At 36.4% G+C, this 20,702-nt stretch overlaps 1 protein-coding gene across 3 annotated transcripts in view; it reads right to left on the reverse strand.

Annotated features, from left to right (window-relative positions):
- Nucleotides 1-20,702, reverse strand: part of SLC9B2 (solute carrier family 9 member B2) — a 62,965-nt gene that overhangs the window by 1,431 nt on the left and 40,832 nt on the right. The window contains exons 10-12 of one of the 3 annotated variants that reach the window (XM_033214889.1): nucleotides 10,884-10,992; nucleotides 7,950-8,086; nucleotides 5,714-5,937 (exon numbers count right to left, since the gene is read on the reverse strand). In XM_033214889.1, the coding sequence (XP_033070780.1) occupies nucleotides 5,716-5,937; nucleotides 7,950-8,086; nucleotides 10,884-10,992 (468 nt within the window). In that variant the 3' untranslated portion in view covers nucleotides 5,714-5,715. Of the gene's footprint in view, nucleotides 1-3,931; nucleotides 5,938-7,949; nucleotides 8,087-10,883; nucleotides 10,993-20,702 lie in introns of those variants that run through there. The other 2 variants (XR_004438059.1, XM_033214890.1) reach the window with 2 other exon arrangements.

Raw genomic sequence — 20,702 nt, forward strand, 5'->3', positions numbered from 1 at the left:
TGTTGAGACAGGGTCTCACTCTATTACCCCGGCCGGAGTGCAGTGCCATCTAGGCTCCCTGCAGCCTCCGCCTCCTCGGTTCAAGCGATCCTCCTGCCTCCTGAGTAGCTGGGGCTACAGGCGGGCGCCACCACCCCTGGCTAATTTTTGTATTTTTAGTAGAGAGGAGTTTCACATGTTGCCCAGGAGGCCGTGAACTCCTGGACTTAAGTGATCTGCCTGCCTTGGCTTGCCACAGTGCTGGGATTACAAGCATGAGCCACCACAGCCCTGCCCTTTTTATTGTTTTTAACACCTTCCCTCCTTCAATGTGATACAGACATCTCAGCAAGGATTTAATTTTCTTCCTCATTTCAGGAGAGTAGACAGGGTTTCATGATTATAGGATTAAGGGAATGTTTTGTACTCATGAAAAGGAAATGTTTTGTACTCATAGGAAAAGCAGGTAGATCCCTAAAGATAATGGGAGGTGGGACAAATGGTAGAGCTGGGAAGGAAGACCTTTGCTAGGAGTCTGTTTGCCTCCAGGGCACTACTCTTATGCTCTAGAAGGAATGGGCTCCTGGACAGGTTAAGTGCTTTAAGGTCCATGTAAGGAAGATGGAGGGCACATCAACAAATGGAGTTTTGGAATTCTCACCAGGCCAGAGGGCTCAGGCTGGATTTGAGTCAATCAACTATAAATATATTACATGCTCCCCAAATGCCATGAAGCAATCCCACCTGTTACAGAGAGGTACATAAATGATTCATATAAAAATATAATGTTCTGAGACATTGACAAAATATAGTGGTTTATTGGGAGACAATATAATGAAAATTTACCAATAAAAAAATTTAAATAATTATCTGATAACCTTTCTTATAAAAATTAATAGTATTTTAAAACTAAGTAAATTAATTATATTTGCAACAAGGCCATAGAAAGCAAAAGCTTTTGAGGAATAAGGAGAATCTTAACTGAGAGCAATTTTTTAAAACTATATTGACATGATAAAAAAAGTTTTAAAACTTTCTACATAAATATTTTCATACTTCTGAAAGTACTTCAATAAAAATAAAAATTTGGCCAATGATCTATTTAGTATGATTTCAGTGCCAAATTTCTTTTCTAGTTTTATCTCTAATTCTCTTCATCAGTCTCAAGTGCTAATCACTTTCTATGCTCCAGGCTTTACTGTTTTCAAAACTTTGCAAATATGCCAGCCTCCCACATTAGTTGTTCCCATCTTCACCTTACTCCCTAATATTACCCCATCCGTCCAGATCCTCTCCATTCTTCAAGATCTAGTTCAAGTATTAGCTCCTCTAAGATTTCCTCAACTTCTACACTAAAAACACTTTTGAATTATTCACTTGGATTATAGCTATTTGTACATATCTTCTTTCCTTCTAAGGTTCTTAAAGGCAAGTATCATGTCTTGTTCATATTTGTATTCCTCATATGGTCAGTTTTCCATTAGAATTCAAGTTCTATTGAAAACCAAGCCCTTGAATATCTTGTTCATCACTGTATTCCCTAGCATCTAGCACAAGACCTGGCACACAGTAGGCATGTTATAATATATTCTGAGTGAGGGAGTAAATGGATTTTAAAAACAGCTCCATGAAGGCAGGGATTTGTCTGTTTCATTCATTGCAAAATGAATATCTGAATATAAACATGAAGGCTTAGCATTCATTATATACAACAAAATTCTTTAATCTGCATAGCATCATAAAAGTCAAATATGAAGTATTTGTGTTGCCTTTCACCCAACAAATTCAGTTGATATCTTTCTGAAAATAATACATCCCCCAAAACTGCAGTATAGTTTTAAAGAATCAAAATAAAATAGATGTTGATATTAAAGTAGTTTCAGTTTTGTTTTTTTCTGTGTTCTAAATTTTCTGCAATGAAAATGTGTTTTTATAATCAGAAAAAATAATCAATATTATTTTTAAAGAATGTAGTGGGTGAGATCATTTGCAAATGTATACCTGAGGAAATTTTGAGGACATCAAGGTCAATCAAGATGATTGGGAATTAATACCACAGAGGAAAATACTGTCCTGAGACATATGACACTTCTTTCAGGGACTGAATTATGTCCTTCCCCACAAATTTATATGTTGAAGCCCCAACTTCCAATGTGATGTATTCGAATATGAGGATTTGGGAGGGCAATTAGATTTGGGTGAGGTCATGAGGGTAGGGCCCTCATGATATGATCAGAGTACCCTTATAAGAAGAGACACCAGAGAGCTTGCTTGCTCTCTCTCGGCGTCATGGGATGACACAGTGAGAAGGTGGCCATTGGCAAGCCAGGAAGAGAGACTTCGCCAGAGCCCAACAATGCTGGCATCCTGATCTTGAACTTCCAACCTTTAATAGAAATAAGTTTCTGTTGTGTAAGCCACCCACTGTATGGTATCTTGTTATAGCAGCCCAAGCTGACTAAGATAGATGAAGCAGACTAAGATCCAAACGGTTGTGTGGCAAGTAGCTTTCTGATATTGAGAGAGAATCCCCTTATTCTCAGATTTAGTCAGTAAATGTTTATTAAATGTCTATTGTGTTCCATGGCCTGTGAAAAATGCTGAGGATTCAAGGATAATTAAGAAAAGGTTCCTACCCATAGGGAGCTGGTTTAATAAGAGACAAACATGTAAATAAACTTTAAAAAGTGTTACATGTGCTTTGACAGAAGTATGTATAAGGGGCCCAAAAGTTAGAGTAATTGTTTCTATCTGTGGTTTAAGTGGGGATAGGTTGGGTTGGTCAGTACTCTATCAGGTTAACCCTAAGTTCACCAACCAAGTCAAGAGATGTGGCTTTCCATGTGGCGACAAACCCTGGCCTTCACGTGGTGAGCCCTGCTGAATGGTCAGCCTCTGTCATTCTTGACCTCACCAGCTCCATGATATATAACAGCAACATAGTCTTACAGCAATTAATAAATTCCTACAAAGAGCTTCCAGGAATAGGCATAAATTTCAGAGATCCAATAGAGGAAGTCAAAAGGCCAGCACTGGGCAGTCACAGAGATTTAGATGGTGGCTACCCTCTTAGAGGTAGAAGAGCTTGCTGCATGACCTGCAAAATGAAACAGGTATTGGCAGTGGCTGTTTGAGGTGTCCTTCAATCATTTCTATACTCTGTGGACTTCCATTTCTAATTTTCCTAGGGGCCCTAAACATATTCAACAGCATTCTGATTTGGTTATACTAACTGTATTTTGTATAAGTTAATAAATATTCCAAGCCTGTTACTTGGAGAAAATGCCACTGATGACCTGGGAAACAGCATGAAGTGTAACACTTTTTGGTCTCACATCCCTTTTGCTGGCTAAGTCCTAATCATCCCTCAGCCAATACCCTACTTTCTCTAGGAAGCTGTGCCTAAACTCCACCACCCTTGGATTGATTGAATACTGCTGCTATGAGCTCCCTAGCACCCCTGTAGTTCCTGTATAATAGCACTTATCATATTGTTTTGCATTCTCTTGTTTAATTGTCTGTCGTCTCTATTGGACTGTTAAATCCTTAAGGACAGGGACAATATTATTCTTGATGATGTGCCTGGATCTCAAAAGCTTTCAGTAAGTATTTTTTGGATGCATCTACTTTTAAAGCCAGGAAAATAGAGGACCAGACGATTATTAAGTTTATGGTGCCCCCAGCAAAGTGCACTTAACCAATGAAGTTCAGTTCAAAACACTTATCTGACCTTTGGTATAAATTAATCAAGTCCAAACCAAGAGCATAAACATTAAAGGAATACAGCACCATAGGGTAACCAAAGTCAAGCTGACATAAAATTAAAGGCTATTTAGGAGAAGTAAATATTAAACTAGTTTTGAATAGAGGTGAAAGCCATGGTGATTAGGGCTCAAACAGAAGTCTAATGAAGAGAGGAATGGACAGGCTTTATTTACGCAGATCAACTTGGTGGGATTAGGATATTCATAATTCATTAATCTAATACATATTTAATATCTGCTTCAAGATTAAAATGAACTTTGAATTCCAGGTCAAGGAGTTTAGATAGGATATGACAAGTATATAATAAACACTTCAGGTACACAGATAACATGATAAAAACTGTAAACTGTATGTGAATGTGATCATTTCAGTAATTACACAGAAGATGACCTAGAGTGAAGAGGAACTTACCAGTGATACACAAAAGCAGAGATGGCCTGTTACAAAGTAGGATCAAATATGACCTATGCAGGTAAGTATTTCTTCTAATATTTTCTCTGCTGGCAAGTCACAATTTCTGAAATTCCTGCCACAGAATTCACTCTTTTGGTTTAAGGCAATGTCTTTCAAAAGCTTTTGTTTGCATGTAAGAATATGCTACTAAGTGATGGTAACATCCAACACAGTGGAAACTCTGGCCCCGAAAATCTGATGTTTCATTCCTCCTAGGAGTATGAATGCTTACCTAGAGACAACACTTAGCTGCCTCACAGCTGGATATGATCATTACCAATAAATGTAGGAGAAGAGATGTGTCCAGCTTCCCCATCCCTTCCTCAAAAATACATTGCTATACTTGCATTTTTCTTGAGAGATAGAAAGGAGACATAGTAGAGATCCATTTTTAACCCATTTATGCCTAGTGATCCATTATTAGAACGCTAAGCCTATGGGAGTTATTTATATCCTGTTGTTCAAGGTCATCGCCAAGGTCTGATTTTTCACAAAAAATGTTTGCAAACTCTGGCGTAAATAGGTTAAGCCATGTCCTAAGCTAGGACATGGCAGAGCCTCAGGATAGAAAGACATGGGACTCTGAGCAGACGTCATGAGCAGAGTAACCCTGTTAGTATTAACCAGCCAGCCAGTTTCATTAGAGGGAAATATAATTCTATTTTCTTTTAAGCACTGTATTTTTTGTTTCTTCATTATAGCACATTACCCTAATGTAATATTCATGAGACTGGCATAGATTTGAAACTTACCTATCTCCCACCTAGAAATGGGAAGAGCCTAAAGATATGGGTCATAATAAACAAATAAAAAAGGGCTGGATTAGGGCACTCCTTAGGGTAAGGTAGACTCACATGGGCGGTTGAAATAAAGGAACCTGTGTGGTCAGCTAGGGGGCAGGATAAAGTTTTATGACATCTGGAGGTGGCAAGAGGATGAACCAATGAAGATACTTCATGTACTTTAAAATTTTGGTGGGACCAATCAGTTACAGTAATTTAAAGAAAGGTAGTAAGGGAAGGAGAAATGGAGAAAAGGCAGATTATCAGGGAAAACGAGGGTAGAAATTCATGAGTGACTGCATTATGATTTTAATAACAAAAACAAAACCAAAAAAGAGGTGCCAAAACCAATTCAAAGCATCAGAGCCTGGGCAAATATGAATCAGGAAACTGTGAAAGTTAAAATTTAGAGCAATCCTAGCTGAAGAGGATACTGAAGCTGGTCTTTCCCATGTTAACTGTAAACTGTGGTAGTATATTAAAGTAGATATGTCCTTATGCAAATTAAGATGGATGATGAAGGGGTGTTTGAAAAAAAAGGTAGAGAGATTAAGGTTGGTGATATAGATCATTACCACCCACATGGAAAGAGCAAGGGCTAAAAATGCTGTTTAAAGAAATAGCTACACTTCTGGTTCTACTGCATTTTAAGTGTAAACATTACATATTTCAATGTGCATCTCGAAAAAAGTAGCAGCTTTCTAATCATTATGCTCAGCACTCTCTCTTTTCACCTCTAAACTTGCACAGAAGTCTCTCCTTGAACTTCTTCATCTTTATTTTGATGTTCAACTTTCTGCAGAAGCCTGGGGCCCAGTAAACCAATAAGCAGACTTCCAATTGGGGCTGTGATAAGGATGGACAAAAATGCCACTGTCAACACATCCATTCCGTAGTCTTCTAATTGTTTCTCTCCATGCGACCTTGCTGTGTCCAAAGCCACAGATCCTATTGCAGCCTATAAAAGTTTAAGGGTAAAGATGGAATCATGATAAGATAAGCACATTTAAAAAATGAATTTTTTTATTGTTTGCAAAAGCCAATTGCTTGGTTTTTTGCTCAACTAAGAAAGTTCTTTTAGTCTTCTTTCAAAGTGTATTGCAGGGTTTTTTTTGTTTTGGTTTTTTACTTCTTTAGAGACAGGGTCTCGCTGTGTTGCCCAGACTGGTCTTGAACTCCTGGTCTCAAGTGATCCTCCCTCCTAAGCCTCCCAAAGTGCTGGAATTACAGGAGAAAGTCACTGTGCCCAGCTCAGCTGGTTCTGATGATTTAAAAACTCTCTCTGCCCTTGCATGGGAACATACTGATGACTCATTTGTACCTATCTGTGTAAGGTACGGCTACATAAATATCAGTAAAATACATTTCAAAACACAAAGCAAATCCAGACTCACAATATTAATTAAATATAACATAAAGTTCTATGTACTAAGTTTTTCCTGAATAAAGATGAAAATTATTGGTCATCTCCTTTTATCTTTAGGAATTTGGAACTAAAAAATAAGATGAAAAACATGCAGTGATACCTACTGAAAACTGTTAAATTTTAAATAAATATATATTGCTTTAGAGCTTAAACTCATTGTCAAACATCATGAAACATGAAAATAGTGGACACCTTGACAACTTGAAGCTGATTTTATTAGGTATTTGGTCAACTCTTTGCCTCACAAGTTGGTGAAATATTTTATTTGGAATGTATCTATTGGAAAATATTATGAAAATTCTCAGTTTCTTGTAGAGGTAAAATGCAATATTATCAGTGCAGATGGGAAAAATGTATTAATTAATCTGGTTTTCCCTTATTCCACAGAGAACAATGTAAGCCTCTAAGACAATGAAAAAGAAAAGTGTGCATCAGACACAATGGCAGAAACTACTAATTGCTCACAAAAACCTGAATGCCCCCTTTCTCTTCTACAATAGAACTCCTGAAGTTTTGTTAGTCACATTGCTGTCCAGAGACTTTTTTATAGAACTCTTAGCCATTATGTTTCAGACATTTTTGAAAGTCTGATGGGGTGGGGGAAATTCTGGAGTAATGCCCAAATGCAAAGAGCATATAATTGAAATCTGGAATATAATTACTGAGCATACACATCCCCCAAAGCCTCCTAAGTGAAAAACACTTGATTTTAATTCCTTAATAACAGAAATTTGAATATTTAATTATAAAATAATCTGGGACAAAACAGTTAAATGTTGTTTGATGTAATTAGTCTGAAAATATACAACCAAAGATACATCACATTTGCAACAAATCATAATCTATATAGTTCTAACTTAATTAGCAACCATAGGTATTCTAACAAATGCATGGTCAACAAATTCAAGCACCTATCTATAATAGCTTTATTTATCACATGTTTATTAGAATGCACAAATTTTCGGTTAAGTGATTGAGACATCTGCCAGGAAGTTCAGTGAGTTCTGAATAATTAATACCAACTAATAATCTAGGAAATCAATAAAGTACTTTCTAGGTTGTTTTTCAATAAATCTTTTCTCCATTACATACAAAGACTCTGGTCAAGCTCAACTGATCATCAATCATATTAACATTAAAATATCTCCAAACATTAAGGGGGCCATGTTATTTCTATTTTATTCTTTTCTTGGAAGCTATTAACATGAAAAGAGTTAACAACTCTTTCCTTGGGTGACTTAGAGAGTGCTGACTGATGAAATGCAAACTCTTCTCTCCTGTTACTACTGCTTTCTAGTAGAATAGGGATTTACTGGATTTTTACTTGTACCCTGGTGATCTAAGGAAATTTAATGAGCTATCACATTTAAGGAATGAATATACCAAAAAAAATATAGGTTTTAAAGAATAGATTAGGATAAACTTTTCATAAATCCATTTCAATTATTTATTTTCACTAAATTTAAACAAGCCCTCTGATTCATTATTTCAAGGTGTCATGCAGAAATAGCAGTTAAAATACTAAGCCATCCTATCCATCATACCTGAACTGTGGCCTTTGGAAGCCATGCAAAAGAAATAAATATCTTTTCTTTTAAGTTAAAACCAGCAAAACACACCATCAGAAACGTAGTCAAAATTCGTATCAATACTGCAATGCCTACGGTGGCAACACAAAGGCCTGTAAGAAATATTCAATTTTTAGAAATAATAAAATACTAGGAGAGAAACTGTATCTCATGGTAACTAATTCAAAATAACCATCAACAGAAATAATTTTTAAAGCATTAAAAAATTACAAATACAAAAATGTTTAGGCAGAATATATAAAAACAATTAACATTAAGGATCAATCAGGCTATTTATTTAAAATAAGGTGTTTCCTTAGATTAAAACCAGAAATTAAGCATATTTGAATTCTTATATGGAAGATTTGAATGTTATATATGTATTATGCTTTATAGCAAGAACCATGCTTTTTCATGTGTGTAAGAAGAATTTATTAAACGATATGATTAAATGATAAGTAATAAGCTTTAAGTACTGGGTACACATAAATGTATAATATATAGACTTTGCCTCAAAGTCAGAGGAAGACAGAAACATAAACAACTAATTCATAGATTATACAGGGAGTGAGGTATAAACAAACTGAGAGCATAAAAGAGGGAAAAGTAATATTTTCACCCCAAAAGTCAATAATTCTTTACAGGGTATAAGACCAGAAGTGATATCCAAAGTATTTATGAGCCAGTATGTAGGGAATTAGCCAATCAGAGCTGGCTGGGCACTGACCAATCAGAATAGACACTGGCAGTCTACCACTGTTTCACCATACTGATGTGTAATGGTTGTACTGGTCCCAATTATCCCTGGTTAACATATACAGCTACTCCATGTAGTCCTGTAGTACTCTGTTGACAAAGACAAGTTCATCATCATTTGCCAAACAAGGGATTGTGACTAGTGCTGCTGCATGCTACTGGACCTAGGAATGGTACAGCTAAGATGACTCCTGAGTATTAGGGTGATTTTTAAAAAGTAACATTTGTTGAGTGTTTACTCTGTGCCAAGTGCTGTACTAAGCTTTAAATGTATTATTTTACTTAGTCCTTACAACCTGTGGGATAAGTATTATTTTATAGTTGAAAAAACCAGAAACTCAGAAAGGATAAGTACTTTTCTCAAATTCAAAGGGTTGATAAAACATCAGATAGACATGGCAGGAGGATCTGTTGTAAATCTGTCAGATGGCTTTTTTATAGGAAAGTTCTGTGGTTCTTTGTTGAAAGGTATTTCTTCAAGGTTGGAATGTATTCAAAAATATCTGTAGCCTGAAGTACAAGATAAAGAGTTGATACCATTCCCAGAAGGAAACATTGAAAGTTTGAGAAGAGGATGAGAAGGAAGTTTTAGTTGAGTTTGAAGTTTAACAGGACATACAAGTGATGCTGTCCAATCAACAACTGGATATATTGATTTAGAGATAGTTTGGAATTATACAGTTTACAGTTGATATCACTAGTATAGATAAGGTTAGAGAAGTGATATAGAGCCAGAGGCACAGAAGGCCTTGGAAAGAACTTTGATAAAGGGCAGCGTTTAAGCTACATGTGGTGTAAGGAAAGGCTCAAACAGCACTGGGAAATAAGTTTAAGAACTTAATATAAAGAAGTGTTAGAGGGTCAAAAGCAGCAAATGCTGCTGAGAGATCAAGTAAAGCAAAGACTGGATTTAGCAATATTACCTTGGTGAGAGCTTGGCAGGTTGTGTGATAGGCAGAAGCTGGGCTAAAATGTATAGAAGAAGGAAATGGGAACTGAAGTGGAAAGGGGAATGTAGTGACCTCTTTTGAAAAGTCTGAAAAGAAGATGAGAGAGGTAGCATGGTAGAGATGGGGGGAAGTGAAATAGAGAAATTATATATATATAATTTTAACATATTATTTTAATACACATTATTTTAATTGTAGTAAAATACACACAACATTCACCATCTTAATGATTTTTATGTGTATAGTTAGTATCATTAAGTATATTCACATTATTATGCAACCAATCTCCAGAATTTTTTCATCTTGCAGAATTTAAACTCTATACCCATTAAACAACAACTATCCATTTCCCTCTACTCCCAGCCCCTGGCAAGTACCATTTATGAGTTTGACTACTCTGGATACCTCATGTAAGTGGAATCATACAGGGTTAGTCTTTTTGTGACTGGCTTATTTCACTTAGCATAATGTTCTCAAGGTTCATCCATGTTGCAGCATGTGTCAGAAGAGAAGCATTTTTTTTTAAAGATAAGAGAGATCGGAGACTAAATTCTGAAGAGAAGAAAATTGTGACATGGATATTTATGATGTATGAGAAAAGGAAAGAATCCATACACAAGATTCGGAAGGAGGTAGCCAGAGATGGGATTCCTAGTATGGATGGAAGAATACTGTGATGGAAGGAAAGGAGGAAATAATGAGTACATGTATGAAAATTAATTTTTAAGTGCAGTGTTTTGAATCAAGAGAGTTTTAATATGATGGCTTTTGAATGTATGAATAAATAAAATAATTAATGAACAACCAGGCATTTCTGTCCCATGGGTACAAACTATAGAATTAAATAGTTGTCTTTAAAATTCTCGCTCTTGTTCAGGACAAGGCTAGATGAATATTCTTACCCTTGGAAAAAGAATTGTAAGGCCTGAATTTTCTGGGTAGTGGTCAGCAGTGTCACTTTTATATACAAGGAACAATATTAAATGAGTAAAATATACTGTCTTAGATGATCAAGCATTATTTTCTAACCAACTACTCTAAAAAACTTAGATCATAATTAACTTTTTATATAATTTTGACAATAGGAACCACTGTACACATACCAACTGGAGATATTTCAACTGAATATATAAAGTAGATTTTATTGGTAAGTAGGTTGACCAAAAAAGGTGAATTTTAACAAAATACACTTTTAAATTCTTACCTACAGTTTCTGGTCTGAGAGATGCAATAGATACCTCTGCTCCAATTAGTCCAAAAAGAAGGGGTTGAAAAATGTCCCAGGCAACTGCAATTATCTTTTCAACCTCTGCCTAAAAGAACAATAAAACACACACAGATTTTTATTATGTGAAGTTACAAATGCAAAGAATTTTATTAATTTGAGGTTTGAATTATTTGGCCTGAGATAAGTTTTATTTCTGTGCCATCTATAACTAAAAGGTTAGCTAGAACAGAGCAAAAAAATTGCATGAAGATCTTTCTAATACAGTTAAGATACATTAGGTGTTTTAGCATTCTAAATATTAGTTTGCACATGGATGTTAATAAAAAGATTCTTAAAATCTTACGAGGACTCCTACTTCTGAATACATCGTGTGTGTGTGTGTGCATGTGTGTATACATATTGTAATATATAGTAGTGTTTTGTAGTTTAAAATTTTATGTCACCTTTCCTTCAACAATATGATTCAGAGAGCTTGCAATATTGGTACATATATGTAGATATGCGCCTATTACTGCTGCATAGTAATCTACAGTATGGAAGTACCATAGTTTATTCAATCATTTCTTTATTGACAGATCTTTAAATTGTTTCCAGTTTTATCTGTACAAAAAAATACTGTTTAAGATTATCTCAAATCATGCACAAGAGTAAAATCCAGGTTTACTAAAGTGATTATCAGTGCAATTTATCACTTTATTGCCCATTATCTCCAATTCCTCTTTCACTGTTGCTCCACAGAATATACAGCTGGGCCTTTAAAATATTTTTCCTTTGCCAGGTAGCACCATGTTAAACTTCTTTCTTTTTTTTTTTTTTTTTTTTGAGACAGAGTCTCGCTCTGCCGCCCAGGCTGGAGTGCAGTGGCCAGATCTCAGCTCACTGCAAGCTCCGCCTCCCGGGTTCACGCCATTCTCCTGCCTCAGCCTCCGGAGTAGCTGGGACTACAGGCGCCCGCCACCTCGCCCGGCTAGTTTTTTGTATTTTTTTTAGTAGAGACGGGGTTTCACCATATTAGCCAGGATGGTCTTGATCTCCTGACCTCGTGATCCGCCCGTCTCGGCCTCCCAAAGTGCTAGGATTACAGGCTTGAGCCACCGCGCCCGGCCTCACCATGTTAAACTTTGTCAGTAGAGTGTGCTAAAGAGATATTGCATGCTGAAGGTGCTTTTCTTCCTGGTTTCTATGGCTCTTCCTATCAAGATCTTATAGCTTGCACTGGTGGCTTTAGCTCTAGGTTCCTGCATCCCAGGTGGCTTTTCCAGTATCAGGGTCCTACAGTTCATGCAGCCAGCAGCACCTAGTGGCCATTAGGTTCCCTAGCATACTCCTGGGGCAGTTTCATAGCAGATTCTCTTGATCAAGATACCTCCCCATGCACCCTAGGGGATGGATCTCCTGCAAATTGGGAAGGTAGATTTTCAGCAAATTCTGCAAGCACAGCACCACAGCGACTTCTCTAGGCTCTGACAAAGTCTGGATCTCAGCCCTGCAGGCAGGAATGAGGAGGAGACAGGCTTAAGGGGATGATCTATTACAGCCATAGGCATAGCTATTCCTATATTCTTTAAGGATGTCTTCACATCTTACTAGCCAATATCTTGTTACTCGAATCCCTGGTTTGGTTAATAATCAACTTTCCCTATTCCAGTTACTATGTGATTTCTCTTTCCTCATGGGACTCTAATTGATACAAGAACTAACTTTGTAACACATAATGCCAAAGACTCTAGGAAAACAGTGACACAACTGACTAGAGTAAAATTAAAATGTGCTGTGGAGAAAGAAGCCATAAACCAAAAAAGTGCAAACTAGAAGAAAATATCTGTACCATGTATAACAGAATAAGAAACATTAGCCAATCAATAAAAAAAGACATAGACAGTAATAGAAAAATGGGCAATGAACCCAGAGACAACATCATCATACTGAATAGGCAAAAGGGGGAAGCATTCCTTTTAAGAACCAGAATAAGACAAGGATGCCCACTTTCACCACTCCTATTTAACCAGAGTACTGGAAGTCCTAGCAAGAGCAATCAGGCAAGAGAAAGAAATAAAAGGCATCCAATTAGGAAGAGAGGAAGTCAAACTATTTCTCTTCACAGATTATACTATACCCAGAAATACTATACCAAGAATAATATAGAGATGCTATACCTAGAAAACTTCATAGTCTCTGACCAGAGGCTTCTAGATCTTATAAACAACTTCAGCAAAGTTTTAGGATAAAAAATCAATGCACAAAAATCAGTATCTGTATACACCAATAATGTACAAGCTGAGAGCCAAATCAAGAACGTGATCTCATTCACAATCGCCACAAGAAGAACAAAATATCTAGGAATACAGCTAACCAGGGAGGTAAAAAATCTCTGCAATGAGAATTACAAAACACGGCTGAAAGAAATCAGAGATGATACAAATGGAAAAATATACCATGCTCATGGATAGGAAGAATCAATATTGTTAAAATGGCCATATTGTCCAAGGCTATTTACATATTCAATGATATTCCTATCAAACTACCAATGACATTTTTCACAGAATTAGAAACAAAAATTCTAAAATTCATTTGGAATCAAGAAAGAGCACGAATAGCCAAAGCAACACTAAGCAAAAAGAGCAAATCCAGGGACAGCACACTACCCAACTTCAAACTATACCACAAGGCTACAGTAACTAAAACAGATGGTACTAGTACAAAAACAGACACATAGACCAATAGAACAGGCTAGATAATCCAGAAACAAAACTGCACACCTACAACCATGTGATCTTTGATAAAGCTGACAAAAACAAGCAACTGGTAAAGGACCCCCTATTCAATTAAATGTGCTGGGATAACTGGCTAACCATATGCAGAAGATTGATGCTGGACCCCTTCCTTACACCATATACAAAAATCAATTTAAGATGAATTAAAGACTTAAATGTAAAACCGAAAACTACAAAGCCCCTAGAAGATCCAGGAAATACCATTTTGGACACTGCTCCAGGCAAAGACTTCAAGATGAGGACTCCAAAAGCAATTGTGACAAAATCAAAAATTGACAAGTGGGACCTTATTAAACTAAAGAGCTCTGCACAACAGAAGATACTACCAATGGAGAAACAGATAACCTTTAGAACAGGAGAAAATATCTGCAAACCATGCATCTGACAAAGGTCTAATGTCCAGAATCTTTAAGAAACTCAAACAAATCAACAAGCAAAAAACAACTCCATTAAAAAATGGGCAAAGCACATGAACAGACACTTCTCAAAAGGAGACATACATATAGCCAACAAGCATATAAAAATGCTCAACATCACTAATCATTGGGGAAATGCAAATCAAAACCGAAATGAGACACCATCTCTCATCAGTCAGGATGGCTATTATTATTTTTTTAATATTTAAAATTAACCACAATATCTGAGTTTGTGGAAGTAAACTGGGTGACCAAATGTCAAAGGAAACATAACTGTACATCTTTTGATACTTTTTAATTTTTTGCAAAATTTATTTCAAATTCAGGGACACATGTGCAGGTTTGTTACATAGGTAAACTTGTGTCATGGGAATCTGTTGTACAGATTATTTCATCACTCTGGTATTAAGCCTAGTATCCATTAGTTATATTTTTCCTGATCCTATCCCTCCCACCCTCCACCTTACAATATGCCCCGGTGTGTGTTGCTCTCCTCTACATGTTCATGTGTTCTCATCATTTAGCTCCCACTTATAAGTGAAAACGTGGTATTTGGTTTTCTGTTTCTGTGTTAGTTTGCTAAGGATAACGGCCACCCACTCCATCTATGTCCCTGAAAAGGACATGATCTTCTTTTTCATGGCTGCATAGTATTCAATGGGGTATATATACCACATTTTCTTTATTCAATGTATAATTAATGGGCATTTATGTTGATTTCATGTCTTTGCTATTGTGAATAGTGTTGCAATGAACATACTCATGCTTGTGTGTTTATAATAGAATGATTTATATTCCTTTGGGTATATACCCAGTAATAAGATTGCTGAGTCAAATGCATTTCTGAATCACCACGCTGTCTTCCACAATGGTTGAATTAATTTACACTTCCACCAACAGAATGGCTATTATTAAGTAAAAAAATAACAGATGATGGTGAGGTTGCGGAGAAAAGGGTATGCTGATACACTGCTAGTGGGAATGTAAGTTAGTTCAGCCAATGTGGAAAGCAGTCTGGAGAGTTCTCAAATAAACAGAACTACCATTTGACACAGCCATTCCATTATTGGTTATATACCCAAAGGAACAGAAATCATCCTACCATTAAGACACATGCACGTGTATGTTCATTAAAGCGCTATTCACAATAGCAAAGACATGGAATCAACCTACATGCCCATCAACAGTAGATAGATAAATAAAATGTGGTACAGATACATCATGGAATACTATGCAGATATAAAAAATGAAAAAAGCTGGAGGCATCACACTACTTGAATTCAAACTACACTACAAGGCTACAGTAACTAAAACAGTAATGGTACTGGTACTAAGGCAGACACATGGACCAAAAGAACAGGCTAGAGAACCCAGAAATAAAGCTGCACCCTTACGATCATCTGATATGTCACAAAGCCAACAAGAACAAGCAATGTGGCAAGGACTCATATACACTATGTACATATATACCATGGAATACCATGTGGTCATAAAAAAAACAATGAAATCATGTCCTTTGCAGTGACATCAATGGAGCTGGAGGCCATAATCCTAAGCTAATTAATGCAGGAACAGAAAATCAAATACCACAGTTATCACTTATAAGTGGGAGCTAAACAATGAGTCCACAGGGACACAAAGAAGGGCCTGATAAACACTAGGGCCTATTTTAAAGTGGAGGGTGGCAGGAGGGTGAGGATTGAAAAAGTACCTATCAAATAGTATGCTGATTGCCTGGGTGACAATATTATCTGTACTCCAAGCCCTTGCAACACATCATTTATCCATGTAACAAACCTGCACATGTACCCCTTGAAACTAAAATAAAAGACGAAAAGAAAAAAAAAAAAGAAAAATAGGCAAAACATATGCACAACTAATTCACAGAAGAAGAGCTATAAATAGTCACAAAATCTAAGACACTAATACTGAGTAATCATGAAACACAAATTAAATTGACATGCCTTTTTTTTTTTTTCAAGGGGGAACACCACATTGAAAAAATACTAAAACGTTTTAATAATGAAAAGTATTCATGACTTTGTAAGGAAACTTACCACTTGGCAGGACAGCAAATTGATAATGCTTTTTTGGAGGGCAATTGAGCAGTACCTGTTATACTGTCTAAGAATTTACATAGAACAGATTTTCTCATAACTAAAAAGAAGCTGTATTTTTGGATGACATTTCAATGCTTATAATTACACAATTTAAGGATCTGCAATATATACACCAGGTCCTCAAATAATGTCGTTTCTTTCAACGTTGTTTCTCTCCAATAATGAGAAAAAAGAAATCAATTCTTCATGTTCTCCCCATATCTGCAAGCATTTTCTGTAATTTGGTTTCCTCCTAAATCCCAAAGATGTTCTCATTAGGTGAACTGATGTGTCTACACGGTCCCTATCTGAATGAGTGTGGGTGTGTGTGAATGCACCCTGTGATGGGATGGCATCCTGTGTAGGGTTGGTGGCGCCCTTGTGTCCTGAGCCTCTGCGATAGGCTCAGGCCTATTATCTTACTTGTTTTTATTAACCTTTCTGAAATGTACGTGTAGATCACAATTATTTCAATGTTTAATACTCACAGTGTTTTGCTTTTTATTCAGAAGTTTGGTGATGTTTTTGTGACCAGAAATACGCCTTAGGAACTTAGCTCTTGTTTATATCAATTGGCCTATGGTAAAATTGGTTTTGTTATTTGTCCTTTCACTTCAAGTTGCAGCTTCTGAGAACCTACTGACAGTGCTAAAATGAGGACTTACTATTAATATATTCAGCAGTTTGACAAAGAAGGATTACAATGTTTCTTTGTATTCTTTATTTGTATTATTTCTGGTGTGTTTATAGGGGGAAGATTCTATTTCCATTCAGCTTACAAGTGTTGAAAGAGAGCATATGTGAGGGCATTGGTTGATTTATTTAATAGTTCTATTCCTATAGCGTGCAAAATGTTGTTTTCATCAGATAACGAGTTAGGTTTGAACCTTCCACCACTAACTGCAAGCCACTTGCCTCTCAGTACCTCACTTTCTCATCTGTAGAACAAAAGGTATATATTAGATAACATCTAAGATAATTTATTATGTAATGACTAGTTCTGCCAAAACTATGATCTAGTTAACACCCTTCCACATATCTTTAAATTTTACTTTTTAATTTAGTTTTCTGAGTATATTATAGCTAAAGGTAAGACTTTTTTTTTTTTGAGGCAGAGTCTTGCTGTGTCGCCCAGGCTGGAGTGCAGTGGTGTGATCTTGACTCACTGCAACCTTCATCTCCTGGGTTCAAGTGAGTCTCCTGCCTCAGCTTCCCAAGTAGGGTGAGACTACAGGTGTGCACCACCACACCCGGGGAAGTTTTGTATTTTTAGTATAGACGAGGTTTTGTCATGTTGCCCAGGCTGGTCTAAAACTCCTGAGGTCATGTAATCTGCCTGCCTCAGCCTCCCAAGTGCTGGGATTACAGGTGTGAGCCACTGCAGCCAGCCAACGTAAGACTTTAGTTGATACTCATTGCAGTAAAGAACAAGAATCAACTCTACTAATTTTAGATTACTAAGGCTTTTGTTGCCATGACTAATTGTTTAAGAGAAGTCCTCAAATGTGTTTCATATACTCAGAATACTAATGAAAGTAGGACTAAAAATATTTCTATATCAAATTATTTTTTATTTCTAAAGTGCAGACAAAGGCCAAAATTTGTATTCTAACACTTTAGACTAGTTGAACATCAGACATGGGCTTATATATTGCAAAACAGAAAAGTCACAATGTATCTTCTTGTGGGTTTTTCATAATATCAGAACTAAAATGAATTTGCCTATAAAGAAAATGGAGTCACTGAATAGCCTATGTAAAAAAGATAAGCCCAGGGTAATGAAGACTGATGTTGTCCATTGAAAATTAAGGTCATTTGACATGTTTGTATGCATCATTAGTAAGAATCTGAAAAAATATCAATTACTTTGACCAAGAAAGGAGAAAGTTAAGATAAATGGAAGTTTCCTCATGAGTTGGATATCTACTTAAGTTTACACTTTTTTGAAAGAACATTTTAAGATTCACAAAATCCAAAATACTGTATCAAAAAAATCTGTAAAAGTCATTAGAAGCAGCACTAGATTTGACAACAAAGAGAAGCAGCTTTAAAAAGGGTGAGTGCATCTGAATACAACAAACAAATGGAAAGATTAATGCTTATAAGAAAACCAAGCACAAAGTATAAAATAATATCAGAAAACTATGGACACAAACAGAATTTTATAAAATATTTTAGCTTTTCAAAGTCTAATAAGTTAACAACAATACTGCTACAGCACTGTAGAATTGACAAGTGTGTCATTTCCATTTTCTCACATAATAGTTACAGCAATTTTTTAGATGATTATTGTATTCACTTGAGAGTTGAGAAAACTGACTATTTGAGAAGGCAAATGACTTGCTTGGGATTATACAGCTAGAAAGTCGTAGAACTGGGATTGGCATCCCAATCTCCATATTTTAAATCTTATGCTCTTAGTATGATATCATGCTGTTCTGGAGGTAACTATAAAAATAATAAGAGTTGTTATTTACTGAATGTATTCTATGATTAAGCACTTTTCTTAGTGCTTTGTATAGGTTATTTTACCTAATCCTCCAGTCAGTGAAGTTGTTTGTCATCATCACTGGGAAGTTAAATAACTTGTACATGGTCAGACACACCTAGTAAAAGCTGTAGAGTTGAGATTGGCCTGAGGAGTTGGAGCTCTTGGCCCTATGCTATCCTTTAGATAAGGTAAGAAAAGGAATCCAAACTCAGGACTTTGGTTTGGTTCCTACAGGAATAAGAACTTTCCTGAGTACTAAATTAGAAAAGATATGGAGAGTGCCTGCCACATGACAGAGTCAATAAACATTACTTTTCCTTCCTTTCTTTGGGGAACCATGTTGATATATTCAAATGGTGTATTCTTTTTTTTCTTTTTTCTTTTTTTTTTGAGACGAAGGCTTGGTCTGTCGCCCAGGCTGGAGTGCAATGGCACGATCTCGGCTCACTGTAACCTCCGCCTGCTAGGTTCAAGCAATTCTCTGCCTCAGTCACCTGAGTAGCTGGGACTACAGGCGTTTACCACCATGCCCGGCTAATTTTTTGTATTTTTAGTTGAGATGGGGTTTCACCATGTTGGCCAGGCTAGTCTCGAACTCCTGATCTCATGATCCGCCCACCTCAGTCTCCCCAAGTGCTGGGATTACAGGTGTGAGCCACCGCATCCAGCCTCAAATGGTATATTCTTATCCTGGCTCTGCCACTTACTTTTTGTCCTCTGGTCAAATATTTTTGACCTTCACAATATACTTAGTATTTGTAAGCCTTGGTATCCTGATTTTAAAAGTTGCTGTAATATCTACCTTTCAAGATTATTGTTAAGAATAAATAACATATATTTCACTAACAAAGAGCTCTTCAAAAAAAATTAAAACTATTATAAGAGACTGATAGATCTGACTACATTAAAATGTAAAATATTTAAGTGTTAAAAGTGAACAATATAAAAAGGTACAAAGATTACTTAGACTTTTGTTGCTGGGACTAATCGTTTAACAGAAGTCCTCGAATATATTTCATACACTCAGAATAGTAATGAAAGTAGAAGGACTAAAAATATTTCTGTATCAAATTATTTTTTATTTCTAAAGTGCAGACAAAGGCCACAATTTATATTTTGATTATAACACTTTAGACTAGTTGAACATCAGACATGGCTTATATATTGCAAAACATAGAAAAACACAGAAAAGTTACAACGTATCTTCTTGTGGGTTTTTCATAATGTCAAAACTAAAATGAATTTGCCTATAAAGAAAATGGAGTTATTGAATATGCTGTGTATAAAAGATAAGCCCAGAGTAATGAAGACTGTCATCACTTATATACATGTGTGTATTGGGGATGTATCTTACAGATGGATAATCAACACACATTATGCTTTGGAAGATAATGAACAAAAGACCTATCAAAGAAAAAGAAAAAAAATACAAGTGGCTAAATATGTGAAAAACTGTTTAATTTCACTGTTTAAAGAAACACAAAATAAACAAGATGCAACTTTTTACCTATCAGTGTGGCTAAAGATTAAAAGGAATAATTTTTTTTTTTTTTTGGGATGGAGTCTCGCTCTGTCGCCCAGGCTGGAGTGCAGTGGCCGGATCTCGGCTCACTTCAAGCTCCGCCTCCCGGGTTTACGCCATTCTAGTGCCTCAGCCTCCCGAGTAGCTGGGACTACAGGTGCCCGCCACTTCGCCCGGCTAGTTTTTTTGTATTTTTTAGTAGAGACCGGGTTTCACCGTGTTAGCCAGGATGGTCTTGATCTCCTGACCTCAGGATCCACCTGTCTCGGCCTCCCAAAGTGCTGGGATTACAGGCTTGAGCGCCCAGCCTAAAAGGAATAATATTTTAAGCCAGTGGTTCACAGAGTAGTCCCTAGACTGGCAGCACGAGCCTCTTCTGGAAATTAATTAGAAGAACAAATTCTCAAGCCCCACCACAGTCTAAAATCAGAAATTTGCAATAGGGGCCAGAATTCTGATTTAATAATCCTTCTAGGTAATTCTGCTAAAGTTT

The sequence above is a fragment of the Trachypithecus francoisi genome, unplaced genomic scaffold, assembly GCF_009764315.1.
Source record: "Trachypithecus francoisi isolate TF-2019V2 unplaced genomic scaffold, Tfra_2.0 Lachesis_group1, whole genome shotgun sequence".
In the NCBI taxonomy this organism is placed as follows: domain Eukaryota; kingdom Metazoa; phylum Chordata; class Mammalia; order Primates; family Cercopithecidae; genus Trachypithecus; species Trachypithecus francoisi.